The 21,627-nt window shown below is 41.1% G+C and overlaps 1 protein-coding gene across 8 annotated transcripts in view; it reads left to right on the top strand.

Annotated features, from left to right (window-relative positions):
• INPP4A (inositol polyphosphate-4-phosphatase type I A) overlaps positions 1-21,627 on the top strand; it is a 167,076-nt gene that overhangs the window by 75,376 nt on the left and 70,073 nt on the right. For all 8 annotated transcript variants that reach the window (XM_075336395.1, XM_075336393.1, XM_075336394.1 and 5 more), the window contains exons 4-10: positions 2,774-2,818; positions 6,617-6,735; positions 9,708-9,824; positions 14,106-14,185; positions 15,563-15,674; positions 18,994-19,084; positions 20,955-21,102. In XM_075336395.1, coding sequence (XP_075192510.1) covers positions 2,774-2,818; positions 6,617-6,735; positions 9,708-9,824; positions 14,106-14,185; positions 15,563-15,674; positions 18,994-19,084; positions 20,955-21,102 — 712 coding nt within the window. The remainder of the gene's footprint in view (positions 1-2,773; positions 2,819-6,616; positions 6,736-9,707; positions 9,825-14,105; positions 14,186-15,562; positions 15,675-18,993; positions 19,085-20,954; positions 21,103-21,627) is intronic.

Below are 21,627 nucleotides of genomic sequence, written 5' to 3'. Positions count from 1 at the left end.
CAGTGACCGCAAATCTCCTAAGTGACTCGCGAGATCAGTGGTGCCGTCACTCAGTTTACCCGCGGCCAGCTCGAGTCCTCCACCCGAGACCTGTGGCCGCGGGTAACCTGAGTGACGTCTCCGCTGACGGAGCGACTCACTTCAGTTTCTGCGTGGAGCTGACAGGAGCGGCCGTGTTCTAATCGATGCGGCAAAACGCACAAAAGTGACATGTTGCTTTTTAGAATGCAGCGTCTTGGCAGCAGCCGAAACGCTGCGTTCTAAAACACAACATGCGGATGGAATTTGCACAATCTTCATAGATTGTGCTGGGGATGCAGGACGCATGAGTTTATGCTGCGGTGCAGAACGCAGCATAAAAGCATGATAACACGCAACGTGCGCACATAGCCTAAGGTCCCCCTGTGTTCTACACTGGTTGGCTTCCCCTGCTGACTGGAAACAGTATCACTTGCGCAGATTGATATTGATACCTGATCCATTTGTGAGAGTTGCAATGCAGCCAGAATGGCAAGGGACCTGACAGCAATGCAGATCTCTGTATGAGAGCCCATCCATCGTTGCTATCTATAATTGTTTGTGGTCTGATGAGTGCATTTTTTTTTTATTTTCGAGGGGGGCGTCTGGTTTTCTTGATGAAGAGTCCTGCTGTATTTAACTTTTTCAGCCTTACGAAACCCCAACTAGAGCTTATTTTTTGCAGTAGGGCTTAACTCTAAAAAGTTGCCAAAATCCTACAATGACTTATTTTCGGGGAAACCGCTTCATTCAAGTGAATGGTTCCACTTCGGCTCTGCCAGAGTTACAGTCTGAATACAGTTTTTTTGGGGATTCGGGAAAACCCCAACTTAGTTCTCAACGGAGAGCACTGTATTATTGTGAACCTATTCTCAATGGAATACTAGATGTTCATGAAGTTCCAAGTACTGTTTGCAGACTTTTTTGTATAGTTATTTTTCTGGTAATATTTTTGAAGACTGGAATGCAGTAATACAACTTATATGTTCACATTGCTTCAAGGTGAAAATGTATTTTTTTTTTTCAATTTTCTTTTAACCTGTAAGGATCAGCCTTACATTGTATGGGGGGCTGCACATATTGTTAAGCCTGTGTCATGACAAGAAGTAGACATCTAGACCCATACAAGGCTTGTTAACACCACTCCATTTGTGGATTTGTTTATAGCTTTCAGCTCGAAAAAAATGACACCCTAATGAAAGAATATGAATCATTTATCTGCCAAGATGGGAAATAGAATACTTTAATCTTTGGGTCCTGATTAAATATGAGCAGACTGAGTTCCCATAACTGCCAAAGTGAGCCTTCTCCTGCTTTCTAACTTTGCTGTAGGAATGAGTGAAACTTTCTATTAACATTAACCTGGACGGGTCCATTGGCCACATTTGAGGGCACAGAGCTGTTGGCATTATTGTATTAACAGGTCAGACTACGAGAGCATGTATCAAGAATTGAAGGGGTTTTCCAGGTTCAACAAACATTTCCCCAAAATGCTTTCAAACAATTTAAACCAAACTTGTGATATCATTGTAGCACGATTTGAAGAGATAACATTTAATTAAATTCTGTCCTTGGAGCAGAGATCCGCAACCTGAGGCTCGGGAACCACAATAACTATAGTAAAGATGTTACTCAATGGAAGGGGAGGTGGAATCTGGATGTGGCTCCTGATCTTCTCAGAGTTTAAAGGGAACCTGTCACCGGATGTTTATAATACATAACGGTCGGTGTGGAGCAGACTGATCAGATGGGCGTCTCCGTTCTCCAGGTTCACGCCTCCCTCTTTTGGCCATCTTTGTCCTCCTCCTGAAGATAGTGTGGATGATGCGTTCTACATCATACACACAAGCCGATATTGAGGTCCTGCGCAGGCGCACTTTCATCTACCCTGAGTAGGGCAGATCAAAGTATTGTTGTGCGCCTGCGCAGGACCTCAATGTTGGCTTATGTATATGATGTAGAACGCATCATCCACACGATCTTCAGAAGATGGAGAACAAAGATGGCCGAAAGAGGAGGCGTGGACCCGGAGAACGGAGACTCCCTTCCGACCAGTCTGCTCCACACCGACCGTTAGGTATTATAAACATTTGGTGACAGGTTCTCTTTTATCAAAGGGGGGATTACTCGGCACCACCTGAATTATTAGACAAATCATGTGCCATGTACCTATCAAATCACCTGAACACACACAATATGGCACAAAGAGGCACCAGACTTATGAATAATCAGACTTATGAATAATAAATAATTAATATGGAATAGACCTTGATGTGTGCAAAAAATACAATATTTATTTATTTATAAAGGGTGGCAAAACACTCACAATTTTAAAATCATTTAAAATCAGACATACACTAAACACTGCCTCCAACATGGGACATATGAATTGCATAGACAAGCATATTGAGGGTAAACACAGCAATACTGCCCCCTATCTGGGTATTCTTATACAAAGTCAAGTATATACTCCATCTATGCTAAAAATGTGCTTGTATTGCATCAAGTTGTTACTGGATATCCTGAGACTGTCACCAAATGGTATATAACAAAGGCTACACTAGCCAAAAATAAAAAATAATAACAATGAGTCCAAACAGTCACTAAGGAAGTGTCCTGATGAAGCCAGCGTGACTGGCGTAACGCGTCGGGCTCTCACACTGTGACTCCGGGACCTTGTATTGCAGTTTTTGGTAACCTTCCTTAGTGACTGTTTAAATATTAAAATTAAATATTTAATTTTTTTACTTCATAGGAAATTTCCAGGATCCTGATGAACCAATTTTGGAGTTTAGTTTGGGTAAGTTTTTACAAATTGCGCTTACTTTAAAAAATAATGTAGATGGCGAATGTTTACGTTAAAGTATGTCGTAGAAAAAAAATGCAATTGCTGCACTCCCTAAGTGAAATTAAATTTGCAGTCTGTGTAGAAAAAAATAGCTTAGCCTGTGGCCGTTTCACGACATCTATGACGCTTCCTCAGGGGTTCACATCAAGCTATAAAGGCTATGTATTGTTTGATTTTACTACCCGTCCTGTTTATGCTACAATACAGGAAATTTGTTGAGTGCAGCAATTGCATTTTCTTCTGTGAAGTATCTATATATGATGACTGTCTTTTTGCTGAGCACTGCTGAAAATTGCTATTGTCGTGTAGACCATGCACATTCACTATATGTTATGGGACTGATTTACCTTAAAATAAAATGTTCAATACTTAAACACCTAAAATAGCGGCTTATGCAGATGATTTTTTTAATTTTTCATTACTAACCCGATTATTTTTCTCCCTTTTTTAGTGTCAAAATTAACAAGATATGTGTATCTTTCAAACTCTTAAAAATTAATTTATGTAAATTCGAATTACATTAAATATCAATCTTCCAACTAAAATAGTTTCCTAATTACAAAACTCGTTTACATTCATAAAATACCCGGGTATCTTCCTACAAAGCAGACTTACATTCTATTTTTTAAAATCAACTTTTTGTCTTTACATCAGAGAATTAGAGGATTGTGGAAAGTGGCCTAAAAATTAAGATGTAAAATTATTAAAATGAATGTCTTTCCTCATATTTTATATCCTCTTCAAACCCTGCCCATTAAACTTCCTAGATCTTTTTTATAAATCTGTTGAATCTCTACAAATAGGCTTTAATTCAGCAAATAAACCAGCTAGAATAGCACAGTCCCTTTTATGTAGACCTAAAAGTAGTGGTGTTTGGGTCTCCGGATTCAAGGACATATTTGTTGGTTCATATGTCTAGAGTGATTGACTGGTGCAGACATAATTCCTTGAAGCCATGGGTCCAAATCAAGCAGAGCTTTTCAGAGCTTCCCCTGGCTGCCCTTCCTTGGCTTGCTACTGTTACTCATTCTTTTTTGCTGTTGCACCCTACAATATGTGCTATACTTGAGTGCTGCTCCAGTCCAGGGATGCGTAAGTTCATCTTACTTATTCCATCTCCATTATCGGTTCACCTGTATATTCTCTGTTGGTTAACCCGTTGGATCAGCCCTCCCACCCCCAGATTCCTGATACATTGTGGAAGGATTTAGGAATTTCCCTTTCATCAGAACAGAGAGCTAAGGTTTTATCTTTGGCACATTCACAATTGCAAGAATCAAATTATAAAATGTTGTCAAGATGGTATAGGGTCCTGACAAAATTAAAATAAACAATGTTCCCCTCCACTGACTCAAAGAGTTGGAGATACAAGTCACATGAAGGTAGTTTTCTTCACCTTTTGTTTGGTCGGGTCCAGTTTTCCTGTTTTGGACCAAAGTGACGAGTATGATTTGGTTGGTCACACGCCATACTTTTGATATGAGTGCAGAGTTCTTCCTCCTTCAGCTTTATGAAACTTCATTATCCTCCTATAAACCCTTTTTATTGAGGTTTCTGGTAATGGCTGCTAGAGTATGCGTCCCTCTGTTGTGGAAGAAAACGAATCCTCCCGGTTTGTCCCTCTGGATTTTTAAGGTTAATTATTTAATGCATATGGCGGACTTGCCCGCTTCTTTATACAGCAAATATGAGGGTCTTTTATAAAACTTAGTATTATTGGATGGAGTTTCAAAGTTCCAATGAATATAGTAGTTTGCTGCTCTCTAAGTCTTTCTTTGAATTGAATGCCCTTTTCGATCAGGTTTGAATGGTCATCTTACAGTTATATTTATAACTTGCCTCCTCCCCCCCCCTCCTCCCCTTTATCTTTTTATTTCTGCTTTTCTCTTTTTGTTTTGGTCTTTCCCCTCTATTATAAATCGACGAAACGATGTTTAATTTGTATGATTACAACCATGGTGTTATTTAGTGATTTGATTTTGTGGACTCGGAGCCATTCCTTGTTCGGCTGTTATAGGACTGTGATGTACTAGTCCACCTTGATTATGTCATATATGTTTGTATATAATCATATCCTAGTCATGTTAATGGTTTGTCTTTAAATAAAAAATGATGATAAAAACACGTAATTGACATGAAAATCGTCAATCAAGTGTGGGCTGGATTCCAAATACAAACCACAAATCATAGACTGATCCAATTTGCATAACTTTCAATACTGCAACTCCTAAAATAACTCAGTAGTGTGTTTTCCAGCAAGCCTGTATAGGATCTTAACATCTATGCTTGCTCCTGATGAGGTGGTTGATGGTGTCCTGGGAGATCTGATGCCACACTTGGCTCAAGGAGTGGGTGAGCTCTAAACGGTCTGTGGTGCTTCATGTTTATGTAACATACACTGATACATAATGTCTCAGAAGTTCTCATTTGGTTCCTGTTTCTGAAGTATGAAGGCCAGTTATTGACATTTATCATCCCTTAACTGCTTATACACTTTGGCTACATAAGTCTTGGTATTGTCCTGCAGAAGGAAGAACCAAGGACCACTGCACTTATGTAAGGTCAAACAATTGCTCTCTACAGGAGTCAGGGTAATGTTGGCTCACGGAAAGGTTTGTGCGACCCCTCCCCCCCCCCCCTCCAAGGATATGCCTTCACAGTCCATCACTGACCCACCACCATACCGTATGTGGTGAATGATGTTGCAGGCAGCAAAATGAACACCATGACTTCTCTAGACAGACTCTTTCATATGTACCACATTTTCTTCTGAGAACCTGCTCATATTTCTGAAGAGAGCAAAGTGCCAATATAAGACCTGCCAAATCTGATAATATCTGGTAAATGTCAATCAAAGTGTACAATGCTGTTCTGTGAGCACACGTTCCACTGCAAGACGTTGGTTTCTCTTGCCACATTAATGCAGTCTGTTTCTGGCAGTTTGGCAAGAAATATACCCACCAGTAGCCAATTGAAAGTCATTTTGTAGAGCTGTAGAAAGGCTTTTTCTGTTCCCAGTTCTACAAAAGAGCAGATATATGTCCTGCTGTTGGATTGATGCCTTTCCATGGCCCTTTCTGGCTCTTTTTGTCCAATAGCCTGTGTGCTAGTAGTATAAAATATGCTGGGAAACGTCAAAGTTTCTTGTGATGGCATGTATGGAAATGCTATCCTGGAGGAGCTGGGCTATCTTCAAAACCTGAATAGGCTGCAGTTACCACCTCATGTTATCAGTTATGACAAAAAAATCTAGAAAAACACAAAACTAGAGAAGAATCAATCATCAAGGAGATAGCAATAGTCTGACCACACAACCATTTCTTTTTTGGGGTTGACTTGCTGTCACCTCTCATGACTAAGCGTGCTAAACGCACTTGAAACACGTAGATTGCGCTGTGTCTTGCTGTTTAGTGCACTGTATTTGAACATAAATAAAGGAAACCTCGTACGTGTTAAGAGCCAGATCTGGATCTTTGGACACCTTTTATCCACTTAATTTTCACCAAAGCAGATGATATTGATTCACAATAGCTTGCGCATCCTAACCGGACAGATTGACTTTCCTAAAGGTCAGTTGGCTTGAGTTATACCATCACATGATGCTGTAGGTAATCCCCACGGCTTACTAAAGTGTGTTTCTACATTTAAATTTATATTGTGTGCAAACTTCATCATAACGTTTACTTGTATAGCTTGAAACTTATTCTAGTCAATGGTGGTACCGTAACCTGTTTTCCCTCTGGTTTACAGCATGTAGTGAACTGACTACTCCATCACTTGAGCGGAAGCCAAATAGTTTTGTTGCAGTTAGCGTCACAACGCCTCCTCAGGCTTTCTGGACGAAGCATGCACAGACCGAGATCATAGAGGTGAGAATGCCCAGGATGAGAATTACTGAGAATGGTTACTGAACTGAAACCACTAAGCTGATTGTCTGGGTACAATAAACCAAATATAAATATATGCTGAAAGCTTTTGCTTTATTATGTGAGTAATAGTTATTGTTGCCCATGGATAACTTTCTTAATTGGTTAAGTGTGCAATATTAAATAAATTTTTCTTTATTTCATAGGTCCACGCGTTTCAGGGCTCAAGTCCCCTTCATCTACATGTATTGTTGATTCCTCCTTTTGGTCCTGAAGGAGACTTGAGCCCTGAAACGTGTTGTCCTATGAAATAAAGTTAATAATCAACAATATCTTCATTCGGCGGCAGCGCTGCATTAACCCCGCTTTTCCTCTCCAGCACCGTCTATTAATCCTCATGGTGCTGTGGCAGCCGCCATTTCTTTACAAGCCTTTATAGGGGTTGTGACTTTCACAATCCCATTAGGTGAGTGTAATATTGTACATATTGCAAATTTGTATCTGGTAAGACCCTATTTGCACTCCTTTTTCTCTGCTTTACATGTATACAGCAGAGACTTAATGTATCCTATATGATGTATCCTATATGATGTTTTCAGCATAGGCAGAATCTGTGTATCCTGTGTAATGTATACAGCAGAGTCTGTATATTCTATGTGATGCATACAACAGAATCTGTGTATCCTATGTAATTTATATGGAGGCGTCCATCCTAAGCGATGTACACAGCAGAATTTATGCATCCCTCGTGATGTTTACAGCAGAATCCGTATTCTATATGATGTATACAGCAGAGTCTCAGTGTATCATATGTGATAGATAAAGCAGAATCTTCATGTATTTGTTGCATATGGTGGGGTCTCACGTACTCTAACCGATGTAAACAGCAGCGTCTTATTGTATCCCATGTAATGTATACAGTAGAGTCTCATTGTATCGAATATGATGTATACAGCAGAGTCCTAGTGTATCCTAAATGTATACTGCGGGGTCTCTGTGTATCCTATATGATGTATATTATAGTCTCAGGGAAGCACATCTGATCCATAGAGAGTCTGTGTATACAATGGGATCTTTGCAGCAGTCTTAAAGAACTAACTACCAGGTTTTTGCTTCATAATCTAAAACCAGTGCCATAATGGCACTATGATGCTGATTTAAAATGATACCTTTAGCTGATAAATCCGAGTCTTTATTGCAGAGTAATCTTTGTCCAAACATCCGAAAATGATGTCATTCGTGAAGTGTCTTAAGCATCGGGCCGAGACTTTGTGGGTCGGGTCTTCTGTAATGATTCCTCCCCTGGCTGCTGACAACCCTCATCTCTATTTAAATTTTTATGCTCTGCTGCCATGATTAACGCCATGCCCAGCGCATGCGCAGTACTATTTTCAAGTTTTTCTCCAACTCTTCAATAAAATGGGTCAAGAATCAGCACATGCGTGTACTGAGATTTCCAACGCCATTTCATTGTAAGACATTGTAAAGACGAATAGGAGCTGTAGCGGAGCATGCATAGATTGAATTATTTATTTATTTTTTTTTTATCAGCGCATGCGCCACTGCCGCTCATAGTCCTCTCCAGAGTGTCCTCAGAGAATGTGGCCAGATATTGCGGAACGCGCATGCGCTGCCTTTGCTCATAGTCATCTCCACAGTGACTGTAGTAAAATAGTACCAGAGATCGCGGTATGCACATGCGCTGATTCCATTTTGAAAATAGTACTGCGCACATGTCGGACAGTGCACGAATTGTGGTGGCAGAGGGGAGAAAATTAAATAGAGGGGAGGCAGGTAGCCAGGGGAGGAATCCTTACAGAAGACCCAACCCACAAAGTCCCACCTTGATTCTCAAGGCACTACACGAATTACGTAATTTTTTTGATGTTTGGACAAAGATTACTCTGCAATCAAGACTCGGCTTTATCAGTTCAAGGTATCATTTTAACCAGTGTTCTAGTGTCACTATGGCACTGCCTCTAGTTTATAGGGCATAAATCTGGAGGTTGGTTCCCTTTTATGTGTTTCCAATGTGATATATACAACAGTCTCCATCAGTTTGTGTCACTAGGTTTGTATACCTTTGGCAGTGTCAGTCTGCTAATGTATATAGTATGTATACATAATTGCATTTGTCTTCTACCTTACGTCTACGTTTAGCAGCACTAGCAGACTCTGTTCATTGTGTATGGGATGCTACTTTTCCCTTTTTTATGTTGGTCCTTTTAGCTCCATAACCTTTGAGATCCTTTTTTTCCCCACATCGCATCCATAGATGCAATTTTAAATCTACGCATGGTGATTAGGGACAATCTAGGACCACATTGATCTTAATTGAACTGCACAAAAAATGTGATTATTAGTATACTGTATTTTCATCATTTAATCCTCTGCTCTTTCCGGGATTTGCAATCCATTGGGCTGACCATCCAGGACCATCAGTGATTGACAGCAATCTCTGTATATACATTTATTCAAACAACCTCTCAGTCACTGATTGGACCACCCACTGGATGGAAAATCCCAGAAAGCACAGATTTATTCTGAATCTTACCTTTTATATCCATCTACTCCGCTCACCCAGTCTATATAACATGCTGCATGGGGGCCAGAGTGCATTTTCATGGTCACAGGTTCCCTTTAATCTACTTTTTTGCCCTAAATTGGCTAATCTCATGGTGACACTACTTTTGGCTGCATTATAGTATACGAGGAAATCTGTTATGTTATTAGAGAGCAAGCTAATATCAAATTTCCTCCATAATGTCTCTTGCCTGGCACCGTGCCTTTCATTTGTCATGTGAGCCTAAAGTCAAACACAATTGTGGTATTGTGCGGTAGATGCCAAGTAGCTTGCTTTGTACAGTGTAACAGATAGTGTTGCCATTTTTCCAGTAATGTGTACAACAAATCACAATAGTTTCCTTGACTGCAAATGTGGAAAATTAACCAATTGAACTGAATTTCTCTTGCAGGGGACGAATAATCCTATATTTCTAAGCAGCATTGCCTTCTTTCAGGACTCTCTTATCAATCAGATGACACAGATTAAGCTGTCTGTGTATGATGTCAAAGACAGATCTCAGGGAACTGTAAGTGTCTTACGTAAGCTCCTTTCATTTTAGACAATGAAATAAAAAAGGGGCAGAAATAAGTTAAACATTTAAGTTGAAGGGTCATTGGCATATGGTGCTTTGTTTTATGGAACAGCAGTAGGACTCATAATATATTGGTATCAGATTTCTCCTTTTTTGGGTATTTTTCATAAGTTAGAGCGTACAGTAATCCAATGTCCATGACTGTCCTACAGCACATAGAATTATGACAGCAGAAAAGGTTGGATTGCTCAAACACCCAGGTCGTGTATTTTTTGGAGGCTCATAAGTCACTTGTGTTTACTAGGACATAATCAAGCCGGATCTGTCAGATTTCTTACAGAGCCTCTAAAAATAAAAATCTTGGCTATGTGCCCACGCTGCGGAAAATTCGCGGAATTTGACGCGATTTTTTTTTTTTTTTCCGCGGAAATTCCACAGATTTTTCAAAAATCCGCAGTACAGCGCGTCCCCAGCCATTTCTATGGCATTTTGGAAGTGCTGGGCCCATGCTGCGTTTTTTTCCGCAGCGGAAATAATGCGGATTTCCCTGTGGAAAAATCTGCAGCATGTCAATTATTCCTGTGGATTTTTCCGCACGATCCTATACTTACCTGCCTTGATAGACACCGGAGTCACTTCCTCCGATGCAGAGGAGCGCGGTGGAGCCAGGAGCGGGCAGCAGGAGGTGGGCGGGGCCTGCACGAGCTACGGTCATGTGACAGCCAGAGCTAGTTCAGGTCCGCCCACCTTCTCTTGCAAAGTGCAGACACTGACAGAACGGCCGGAGAGTGAAGTGCTGCGTGATGGAGGTAAGTATGAACCCCCGATCACTCCACCACTTGTTCTGCATTGAGGATGCAGTGCCCAAGCCATGGTACTATATCCTCAATGCAGAATGCCCGCAGCATATCCGCAGGACATTCCGCAATACAACCGCAGCATGAAAACAGACAAAGTTGTCCTGCGGATTTCTGGGAGCTCCTGCGGATCTTCTCTTTCTTGTTTTAGACTATGCCTCCTTGTAAAACATCCCAACCCGACTTTCCTTTAAACCTTTCTTCTTCCTTTCTTGCCTTTCCCTTCTTTCTTTTCAAAAACGAACATTGAAGTTCTTCAATTTGTTTCCAGTATGCTTTTATTGAACAATGAACGAAACCTCCCCCCACCCCCCCGGCCCCCCGGCAAGAGTCAGGAGTTTGCCCAAATTGCAGCAAATTAAATGGTGCAGATGGAATGATAAATTTAGTGCATTTAGATAGCCATAATTTAATTCCTGATTACTGGTGTTCACCGTTATTGTTACAATTAATCCATCTATTTATTTGGAGGATTTTATGACTCCATGTTTTCTTCTCCCCAATCCCTTCCTTGCAGAAGCATTGATTGACAGTGGTCCTGGACTAGAACTTTATATATATTTTTTTTTTTTTTTTTTTTAAAGCACATTCAGAGTTTAGTGCTAAAACAGGCATCATTAAAACACCACTCCAGCATTTTGTTTGTTTTTTCCAGCTCTGGAGTGGCGCTTTAAATGTAAGCCCCCGGTATTATACTCGCCTAACACGTTCTGCATGCATTTTTTGGCATCGCTCCGGTCCTGCGGCACCATCTTCTGTTTGTAAGTTCTGACTGGCTGGAAGCCAGAATTTACCGTGCCCTGCGAAAGTATTTGGCCCCCTTGAATTTTTCAATCTTTTCCCACATTTCAGGCTTCAAACCTAAAGATAAAAATTTTAATGTTATGGTGAAGAATCAACAACAAGTGGCACACAATTGTGAAGTTGAACGAAATTTATTGCTTATTTTAAACTTTTTTAAAAAATAAATAACAGAAAAGTGGGGCGTGCAATATAATTTGACCCTTTAAGTTAATACTTTGTAGCACCACCTTTTGCTGCGATTATAGCTGCTAGTCGCTTGGGGTATGTATCTATCAATTTTGCACATCGAGAGACTGAAATTCTTGCCCATTTTCCCTTTGTAAACAGCTGGAGCTGAGTGAGGTTGGATGGAGAGCATTTGTGAACAGCAGTTTTCAGCTCTTTCCACAGATTCTCGATTGGATTCAGGTCTGGACTTTGACTTGGCCATTCTAACACCTGGATACGTTTATTTGTGAACCATTCCATTGTAGATTTTGCTTTATGTTTGGGATCATTGTCTTGTTGGAAGACAAATCTCTGTCCCAGTCTCAGGTCTTTTGCAGACTCCAACAGGTTTTCTTCAAGAATGACCTTGTATTTGGCTTCATCCATCTTCCCATTAATTTTAACCATCTTCCCTGTCCCTGCTGAAGAAAAGCAGTCCCAAACCATGATGCTGCCACCACCATGTTTGACAGTGGGGATGGTATGTTCAGGGTGATGAGCTGTGTTGCTTTTACGCCAATCATATAGTTTGTCATTGTGCCCAAACAGTTTGATTTTGGTTTCATCGTTCCAGAGCACCTTCTTCCACATGTTTGGTGTGTCTCCCAGGTGGCTTGTGGCAAACGTTAAACAACAATTTTTATGGATATCTGTGAGAAATGGCTTTTATTCTTGCCACTTTTCCATAAAGGCCAGATTTGTGTAGTGTATGACTGATTGTTGTTCTTTGGAAAGACTCTCCCACCTCAGCTGTAGATCTCTGCAGTTCATTTTCAGAGTGATCATGGGCCTCTTGGCTGCATCTCTTATCAGTCTTCTCCTTGTTTGAGATGAAAGTTGGGATGGATGGCCGGGTCTTGGTAAATTTGTAGTGGTATGATACTCCTTCCATTTCAATATGATCGCTTGTACAGTGCTCCTTGGGATGTTTAAAGCCGGATTTGGTTACAAAAAGATTTCCAAAACTTTAAACTTCTCCACAACAGTATCACGGACCTGCCTGTTGTGTTCCTTGGTCTTCATGATGCTATTTGCGCTTTAAACAGAACACTGAGACTATCACAGAGCAGGTGCATTTATACGGAGACTAGATTACACACAGGTGGCTTATATTTATCATCATCAGTCATTTAGGACAACAATGGATCCTTCAAAGATCCTCAAAGAACTTCTGGAGTGAGTTTGCTGCACTGAAAGTAAAGGGGATGAATAATATTGCACGCCCCAATTTTCAGTTATTTATTTTTTAAAAAAGTAAAAATTAAGCAATAAATTTCGTTCAACTTCACAACTGTGTCCCACTTGTTGTTGATTCATCACCATAACAATAAACTTTTTATCTTTGTTTGAAGCCTGAAATGTGGAAAAAGTTTGAAAAATTCAAGAGAGCCGAATACTTTCGCAAGGCACTGTATCTCACATCACAAGCGCTCAATGTAGCTCTATGAGAGCAAGAATGAGGTTCTCATAGACTTGTATTGATTTGTGACCTCTGGCATGCTCCATAAAATACTGGAACTGCTGTCATATCACAAATCATCAGAGACCGTCAAGATCGATGCTAGAAAACATACAGGGGGTATGTGACGAATTTAAAGGGAACATGTCACCAGATTTGGTGACTATAAGCTGCAATCACAATCAGTGGGCTTTTATATACGGCATTCTAACATATTGTATATAAGTGCCCAGGCCGCTTTGTAGAATGTAAAAATGACTTTATAATACTTTAAATGGTTGGTACGGTGCGGATCAAAGTGCGCCTACGCAGCACCTCAATGCCGGCGCGTGTACATGACGTAGGACGCGTCATGCACCCCGGCTTCAGAAGGAGGACGAAGATGGTCGAAAGAGGAGGCGCCTCACCCAGAGAACGGAGACACCCATCTGACCCATCTGCACCATACCGACCGTTTTAGGTAAGTATTATAATATCATTGTTATGCTCTACATAGCGGCCTGGGCTCTTATATACAGTATGTTAGAATGCTGTATATAAGAGCCCACTGGTGGTGGCTGCAGCTTATAGTCACCAAAGCTGGTGACAAGTTCCCTTTAAAGCACCACTCCAGCGGGAAAATAAAAAAAAACAAACAAAAAACACTGGTGTGGTGCTTTAAACTTGGCATTCTTATTTTGATAGAACGCTCCTAAAGCCTTTTTGGGGTAAATCTTGATCATAGACTTTCTTTAAAGAGCTGACATTGACTTTTAGGATTGTTCGCTCCAATAGGTGGCACTAGAGTCCTGTCTGATGAGGCTATGTACTAATAATATGACATGGCAGTTGTCATGATGGCAGCTGATACATCTGAAAGTGTATTAAAATATCATGTTGATGTACAGTAAAATAACCTTGAACTTAAAAATATGATGTAAGTTATATTCTTGTTTTCTTTCCATGCAGATGTACTTGCTGGGCTTGGGGAAGTTTATAGTGAAAGATTTGCTGCAAGAGACCAACCATAGGTTACACTTGCCATTATGGTCAGTGTTCACATTTCTGATTTTATGTACTTCTATATGATGTGTTCAGACAAGCGGGTATCTGTCATCAGTTGTTTGCAGCATGATGTCGGTGCAGTTTTCTTTTAATCAAAACTGCACCATCTGTTCAGATTTACCAATTCTCTCAATGCTGAGCTCTATACAAGCCCACCCAGGCCACTGATTGCCAGCTTGACGTTGGCAGGGGTGGCTCAAAGAATTGATCAATTATTTGCTAAAAATCTTTTTTTTTTTTTTTTTTTTTATTATAGTACAGTTGGAATAAATCTGTGAATTTTCACTTTTTATATGATGCATGCCAATTTCAGATCGTGCTGGCTCCTTTTTGCTTTTTTTCAATCAATAATGGAGCAGAGTTATACAAAGCTTAAAAATATGGTGAACTACCTGGCAGCAGATTTACTAGTCCTATAGTGATAATGTCTTCCTGATAAAACAGTGTTTTTATCAAAACTAGAGCAAACAGCCTAGTAACTGAAAAATTGCTGGTATCAGGGTCTCTGTCTCTACATTATGTTGCTCTCACTTTAGGAGGCAAAAACCTGGTGACAGATTCCCTTTAGCTCAGACCTGATCTAGATCCTTATGTGAACCAACAAAAATATATTCCGATTGCTGTAAACAAATGAAGATTTAGATGGCAGCCAACATATTTGCAAATTTATTTTGGGCCCAATTCACTATTGCATTTGTCTTTTCTTTGTTTGTTTAATTTTTGATGTTTTAGCTTGATTTCCACAAAATTCTTTAGATCTGCACTTTTTAAAGGGTGTTTTTGGTTTTTTTGGAAGATGCTCACTTTTTATGTTTACCAAAGTTGGTGTAGTTTTTGGTTTCCAAAGATTTGCAGTCGGTTCTTCAAATGCAACTGGAGTGATTTTACATTTGCCAGTAAGTTTTGAGCAAAGTTTGACATTTTAGTGGAATGTGTGACCACAAATACTTGTTCTTTTAGGCCCTGTGCACACGCTGCGGTTTTTGTTCATAACCTTGCTGCAGTCCTTCCCCTGCAAAACCTATAGTAAAAAAAAAATGGTGGGCGCAGTTTTGTTTTTTTTCTTTTTCCCCTACAGATTTTGCTGTAGAATTTCTGCAGCAAAAATGAGCATGTCACTTCTTTTCCGCAGGTACCTGCGGTTTTTGCCATAGATAATGGTAAAAAAAAACGCAGTGACCAACCCGCGGAAAAAACGCTGCAAAAACTAGGTGAACCGCGACAAACGCGAGTGCGTTTTTTGCCGCGGGTGTGGTATTCTGCCAGAGGGTGCGGATTTTTCTTAAAAGTCCATTTTCTAGTGCGCACATAACTGTCAATAAGATCCATCATTAAGGCTAAGCCCGTATTCTTCTTTACAGGTCTGCTGAGCAGCAGCGTGTTGGTAATATTACGGTAATAGGCTGGCAAATGGAAGAGAAAGTTGATCAACAAGCGCCTGCGTCCAGATCGTCAGATACTGTTAATGGGAGAGTGAGTATTCATACTCCTTTTAATATCAGATTTTTTTTTTTAACTAAAAGCAGTTTACCTTGTACAGACCAAGTTACTAGTCACATGTTCTTGGAATTAGATTTTTCTTATTGGGTCAGTAACCAAAGTATCACGGTTTCACCAAATATATTAAAGGGAACCCACCCTCTCAGTACTCAATGAGCTGCAGCTGTAACCACGCCCCTGCACTTTGACAGTTCGCTCTGCAGCGCATCTGTGCAGCGTGAGCTGTCAGAGTGCCACGTGACTGAAAGCAGGTTCCCTTTATGTGAGCTCTCCGTTGACAGAATTTTTTCTGACTTTTATAGCCTGACATTCAGACAGGGTATGTAAACTAAGCTCTTGGAGTCTTTTCATCAGTCTGTTTTGTTATCAAAGGAGCACTTGGCTAATTTGGATGCTTCAATTTATTCCCATGCAGAAAGATATGCTTACTCCCTCTAGCAGACAACAGGAATTTGGTACCACTCATTCACCTCTATTGTGATAGTACCAGATGACGGATCCCAAATTAGCTACATATTGGTTGCAAAAAAGCCAAACGTTAGATGATATTGAATGTAATGTAATTTTATTACATTTCTCAGTAGCTAAATACGTTCACCCTTGTGTTATACCTATAGGGTGGATGTTTAGATTTCTTGGTAACATGTTAATAATAATTTAATTAGACTCTCAATGTCATTGATAGATGTAATCAATTTAACCAGTTCTAGACTGAGCCATTTGTAGGGCTTCCTTTTTTGTTACTGTCATATTATTACTTTTTCCCGTCGCCACGACAGCACCACCAGAGAGATAGGTCCGCCCCTCATTCTGGACAGGAAACCCACTAAAATAAAAGGGCTGCACCTCTCCCATGCATCCGTTCGATTTCCTGTCCCAGGATGGGAGACCCAGAAGCCAGGCTCTCGGATTTGGGTTGATAGGACCAGCCTCATACAGCCATTGTCCCTTGCCGCATGTAGCATGGTACTTCCATGTTGGAGGAATTGTCTTCTCTCCTTCTGTCACTATCCTCCAGTCCCTGCGGAGGACTCATTCTTCCTTGTATTTAGGCGGGCTCTTCTTGATTATCTCCGGTTCAGATTCCGGGAGATCACGTGTGGCCTTGTTGTCTCCACGGTCCACAGTTGGGCTTTCGGCATTCAGAGGGTCTGTTACTAGTTGGTTCCGGGTACCTCTTGGGGAGGCCGCCTGTGTGGCCTATGGTACATTGGTGCCTCGTGGTATTACGGGACGCTCTACCAGTTCTGTCGCCCTCCTGGGCTGCCCTTGCAATTATGCTTCGGCTCACTTTCTTGGGACTTGGTCTCTTGACTGCCTTGATGTACACTCTACCGGCTGGATCTTCTTCCACATCTCCTATGTTCAGTTGCAGGGTTCTGCTGGCTCTGGTCCCTCACTAAAGGCGATTTCTTTCGAATCTCTCTGGTGGCGCTGTCATGGCGACGGGAAAAATCTAGATAATTTACCGGTAATTGATTTTTACAGAGTCACGACAGGGCCACTGCTTCCCACCCCTTTTTTGCCTTGCGCTCTCGGTTTTTGCCCTTCACAATAGTGGGCGTGACCGTGGGGTTTGGATTAACCTTGCCTTTTCTAGTACTCCTCTCTGTGCTCTGTAACCTAACTGATGAATGGGAGAGGTGCTGCCCTTTTATTTTAGTGGGTTTCCTGTCCAGAATGAGGGGCGGACCTATCTCTCTGGTGGCGCTGTCGTGGCTCTGGAAAAAATAATTACGCGTAAGTAATCTAGATTTTTTTCTTTGCTCATATCGAATTACATTGGTTGGGAAATAAGAGTCTTTCCCCATTTTGTATTTTTTTTTTTTTTTTTTTTTAATGAAGAAAGGGCTACTGAAATATAGTCAATGCTTCCTAGTACTGTGTACACAGCGCTTCTTTACCACTATGCGTACAGTGATAGGGAAGACGTAAAAGGTAGAAAACAGTCAGTACCTTCTCTATTGGGCTTCGGGGTGTTTTCTGATAGCCGGATCCCTGCTCCTGCAGCTGCACTATTGTGTGTGACAACAATACTATGCAGTGACTAGTAAGAATGTCTCTGCAGAGTAAGAGCTGAACGGCCCTGACATTTAAAGTCTATGGAAGGTCTGGGAGTGGTAAAGTTATTCTTTCTAAAATGCCCATACACATCAGATAGCTACTGTGTAAACGCTTATGCAGCCTCTGCTTTCCCTTGTGATTACCACATACACATGCATGCTCAATTTAGCCAAGTGTGCATGTGTTCTGTTTGGGGAGAGGAGAGTAGTTTCTCTAGGAACAACTATAGGATTCCAACTGCCTGGTCCATCTGTCCTCCATCATCTGTCAGGGAAGAGTCTGGTGGTCCACATGCACATTAGGGCTCATCAAGATGTCAGTTTTTCACATACGAGTTCTGTCTGTTTTTTTTTTTTTTTTTTTTTTTTTTTCTACAGATAAACCCATACGTATTAGGTCACGGTGAGTATTTGGTTAGTATCTGTGATTCAAAACCAGGAGTGGAACAATCAGAAGAAAAGTGTAATAGAAACTCGAGCACCATTTCTATATTTATCACCCACTCCTGGTTTTGGCTACAAATACTGAGGTAAAAATCTCATCAAATACTCACTGTGTGCACTTGGTCTTACCGTCCATGTAGATATTCACATGTTCATATATTTTTGACGAATAGGTGGTTCACGTTAAAACATGGAAATATGTCCAGTTTTGATCTGAGTCATAGGTGAAACTTGACAATGCACGTCTATGGCTCCATGAAACAAAATTAGAAAGCCAACCATCTACTGTCTAAGAAGCGATAATGGAAAGTCTCCTTCAGTTTTTTTGAGGGGTTTTCCATTGTAATGTTGTTTTTTTACTTTTTCACATGAGAAAAACTGGTGAAACCCTGATGGTACAAATTGACACACTGACCAAACACTGATGAAAATCTGATCCGAGCCACTGATAAACCTTCGTCGCTTTTATTTTGCTTTCTCAAAAAATCTCTGATGTTTAAGTATTCCTTCTCAAATTGGCAGGTTTGTTGACTTTAGTACAATCTGTTGTCATCTACTGCAGGGTTCCCTAACTCCAGTCCTCAGGAGCCAGCAGCAGCGCCTGTTTTCAGCATTTCCGCATAGGTGATGACTCCAGCTCTAGTGCATTGCTAAGGAAATCCTGAAAACAGGCATTGTTGTTGAGTCCTGAGGACCGGAGTTGGGGAACACTGATCTACTGGGTGGGACAACCTAAGATGATGAATTTTAATCTCCTGATTATATTTATTTATTTTTTTTTTTAGACTGTCATTCCCGTTGATGAAAGTTTAACAGAATCTTTAGGACTTCGCTCGAAATATGCATCCCTGAGAAAAGATACACTATTAAAATCAGGTAAGCACGTTTCTAAAGTTCTGTCCTACGCTACCATGAACATTATGCTTGTAGAGCTTCTGCTATGGACCAACATTGTAGTCTAATCTACGTTTCCACTGGGATTGGTTCATATTGGTAAATGTATCTAAATACATCAAGAGCCGCTAATAAAGGCAGGCTAGCTCCAATAATGCAATGGGAACAGGCCATAATTATAGTCTAATACAAAGTATCTTGGCTATATAACTCCTTGTGCAATTCTCTTGATCTGTCTTAACACTAGAAGTCCCAGAAATTTCGAGCTCCCCCCTGAAGTCCCGAAAGAGGGTCTGACCCTTAAGCGGGCTTTACACGAGACGACTGATCGTGCGATGCATCGTCGGGGTCACGGTTTTCGGGATTCACATCCGGCATCGTACACGACGGCGTCTCGTGTAACACCTCCTAGCGACGCAGTATCGCTCACAAATCGTGAGTCGTGTACTCGTCGCTAGGTTTCATAAAATTGTTTAATTAAAATGCCGGCGGTTGTTCATCGTTTTCATGGCATCACACGTTGCTCCGTGTGACCCCACGGGAACGATGAACAGCAGCTTTACCTGCCTCCCGCGGCACCCGACGGCTTAATGGAAGGAAGGAGGTGGGCGGGATGTTTAAATCCCGCTCATCTCCGCCCCTCCGCTTCTATTGGCCGGCTGCCTTGTGACGTCGCTGTGACGCCGAACGTCCCTCCCACTCCAGGAAGTGGACGGTCGTCGCCCAAAGCGAGGTCGTCCGGAAGGTAAGTACATGTGACGGGGGTTAAACAAGTTTGTGCGCCACGGGCAACTAATTGCCTGTGACGCAAAAACGACGGGGGCGGGGTACGCTCGATCGTGCTATCGCACAATCTGTCGTCTCGTGTAAAGCAGGCTTTAGTCCAAACTGGATAGAACTAACTAGAAACTAAATGGCTAAACTCAATGGAAAACAACAACCTCCTGTGGTGCGACAGTAATGGCCTTAATTACAGAACCAAAGTTGGTGATTATAGGATGTTGGCTAAAATCCTTCAGGTCATTCGACCCATCTCTGGGTTCCAAAGGTAGAAATGTTAAATGACCCCTCTCTGGGACTTCTAGTGTTAAAGGGATTAACCACGAATTGGACAACCTTTTGTAAAATAAAAATAACATACACTCCCCTCCAATAAAAAATACAGCTGCACTCTGTAGAGTGCAGATGTATGTATGTATGTATGTAGTAGCTATGTGTTTTCATCTGGCACCTGTTCACACTTGTTGGATGTGCAGGTCAGTCTTTTTGATATATTTGTAATACTCTCCCCTCTCTCACAGGCGCCGTTCCAGTGTTGCTGGCATCGGGCCTTTTGAGGCTCACATGACATTTTTGTACCAGTGCGCGCTATTAGGCTTTGGCACTCTCACATTTTCTGCTTCACCATAGAAAGTGGGACCACATTATCGGTCACTGAGTGGCTACAAAGCTCACGTGGCATTACAATGTCATGTCAGCCCCAGGAGATGTAGCACCAACATCACTAGAACAGTGCAGTTACAGGAGGTGTTGGCCACATAGTGGACATTTTTTTTAAGATTGGATGCTTATACCAAATTTTCTTTAGGAACAATCAGGGGTATATTATTTTTTATAAGTTGTAGGCAGTACAATTTTTTTTTTTTTTTTACATTATTTTAATAGAAAACTAAAAAAGCACACAGTGATTTTCAGTTTCAGCCCATTCGCATACAGTACATCTGTGTAGCTAATATATTTTTTTTAATCTGCCGCTTCTAGTTGTTTGAACCTCTGAATTAAGATTTCAATGCATTTCCTGATTTAATAAGCTGTTTTATTAAATCATGTTCTTCTTTCTTCCACATTCCAGTGTTTGGTGGTGCAATCTGTCGCATGTACCGTTTTCCTACAACAGACGGAAATCACCTACGCATATTAGAGCAAATGGCTGAGAGTGTCCTCTCCTTGAACATACCTAGACAATTTGTTAAACTCCTACTTGAAGAGGATGCAGCAAGGTGAGGTATAATGTAAATCCAAAAATTCACTATCTTGTTGGCTGCCAGTAGGGGAAGGAGACTGATTTAGGCTATGTCCACACTGAGTGTTTTTTGCGCATTTTTTCGGGTGCATTTTTGTGCGTTTTTTTGGCTCAAAACTGCATGACTTTGCTTCCCCAGCAAAGTCTGAGTTTTCATTTTTGCTGTCCGCACACAACTTTGTTGTTCTTTTTTTTTTAGCTGCATTTTTGAGCTAAAAAAAAATAAACCTGCCAATTCTTTCCTGTGTTTTACTGCATTTTTCACCCATGCAATGCATTGGAAAAACACAGCAAAACACAGTAATCAAAATCGCAGCCAAAAATGCACCGAACCGCTGTAAAAACGCATGCGTTTTTTACTGCTACGTTTTTGCCGCGTGTGCATTGTTTTGCATTTTTGTGCGTTTTTTGCGGCCAAAAACACTGCGTCAAAAAAAAGCTGTGTGCGCACATAGCCTAAAGGTGGTGTCACACATAGCGACGCAGCAGCGATCACGACCAG

Source organism: Anomaloglossus baeobatrachus, chromosome 2 (genome assembly GCF_048569485.1).
Source record: "Anomaloglossus baeobatrachus isolate aAnoBae1 chromosome 2, aAnoBae1.hap1, whole genome shotgun sequence".
Lineage (NCBI taxonomy): Eukaryota > Metazoa > Chordata > Amphibia > Anura > Aromobatidae > Anomaloglossus > Anomaloglossus baeobatrachus.
Note: the sequence above shows the minus strand (reverse complement) of the source record. Positions and strands in the feature narration are given on the sequence as shown.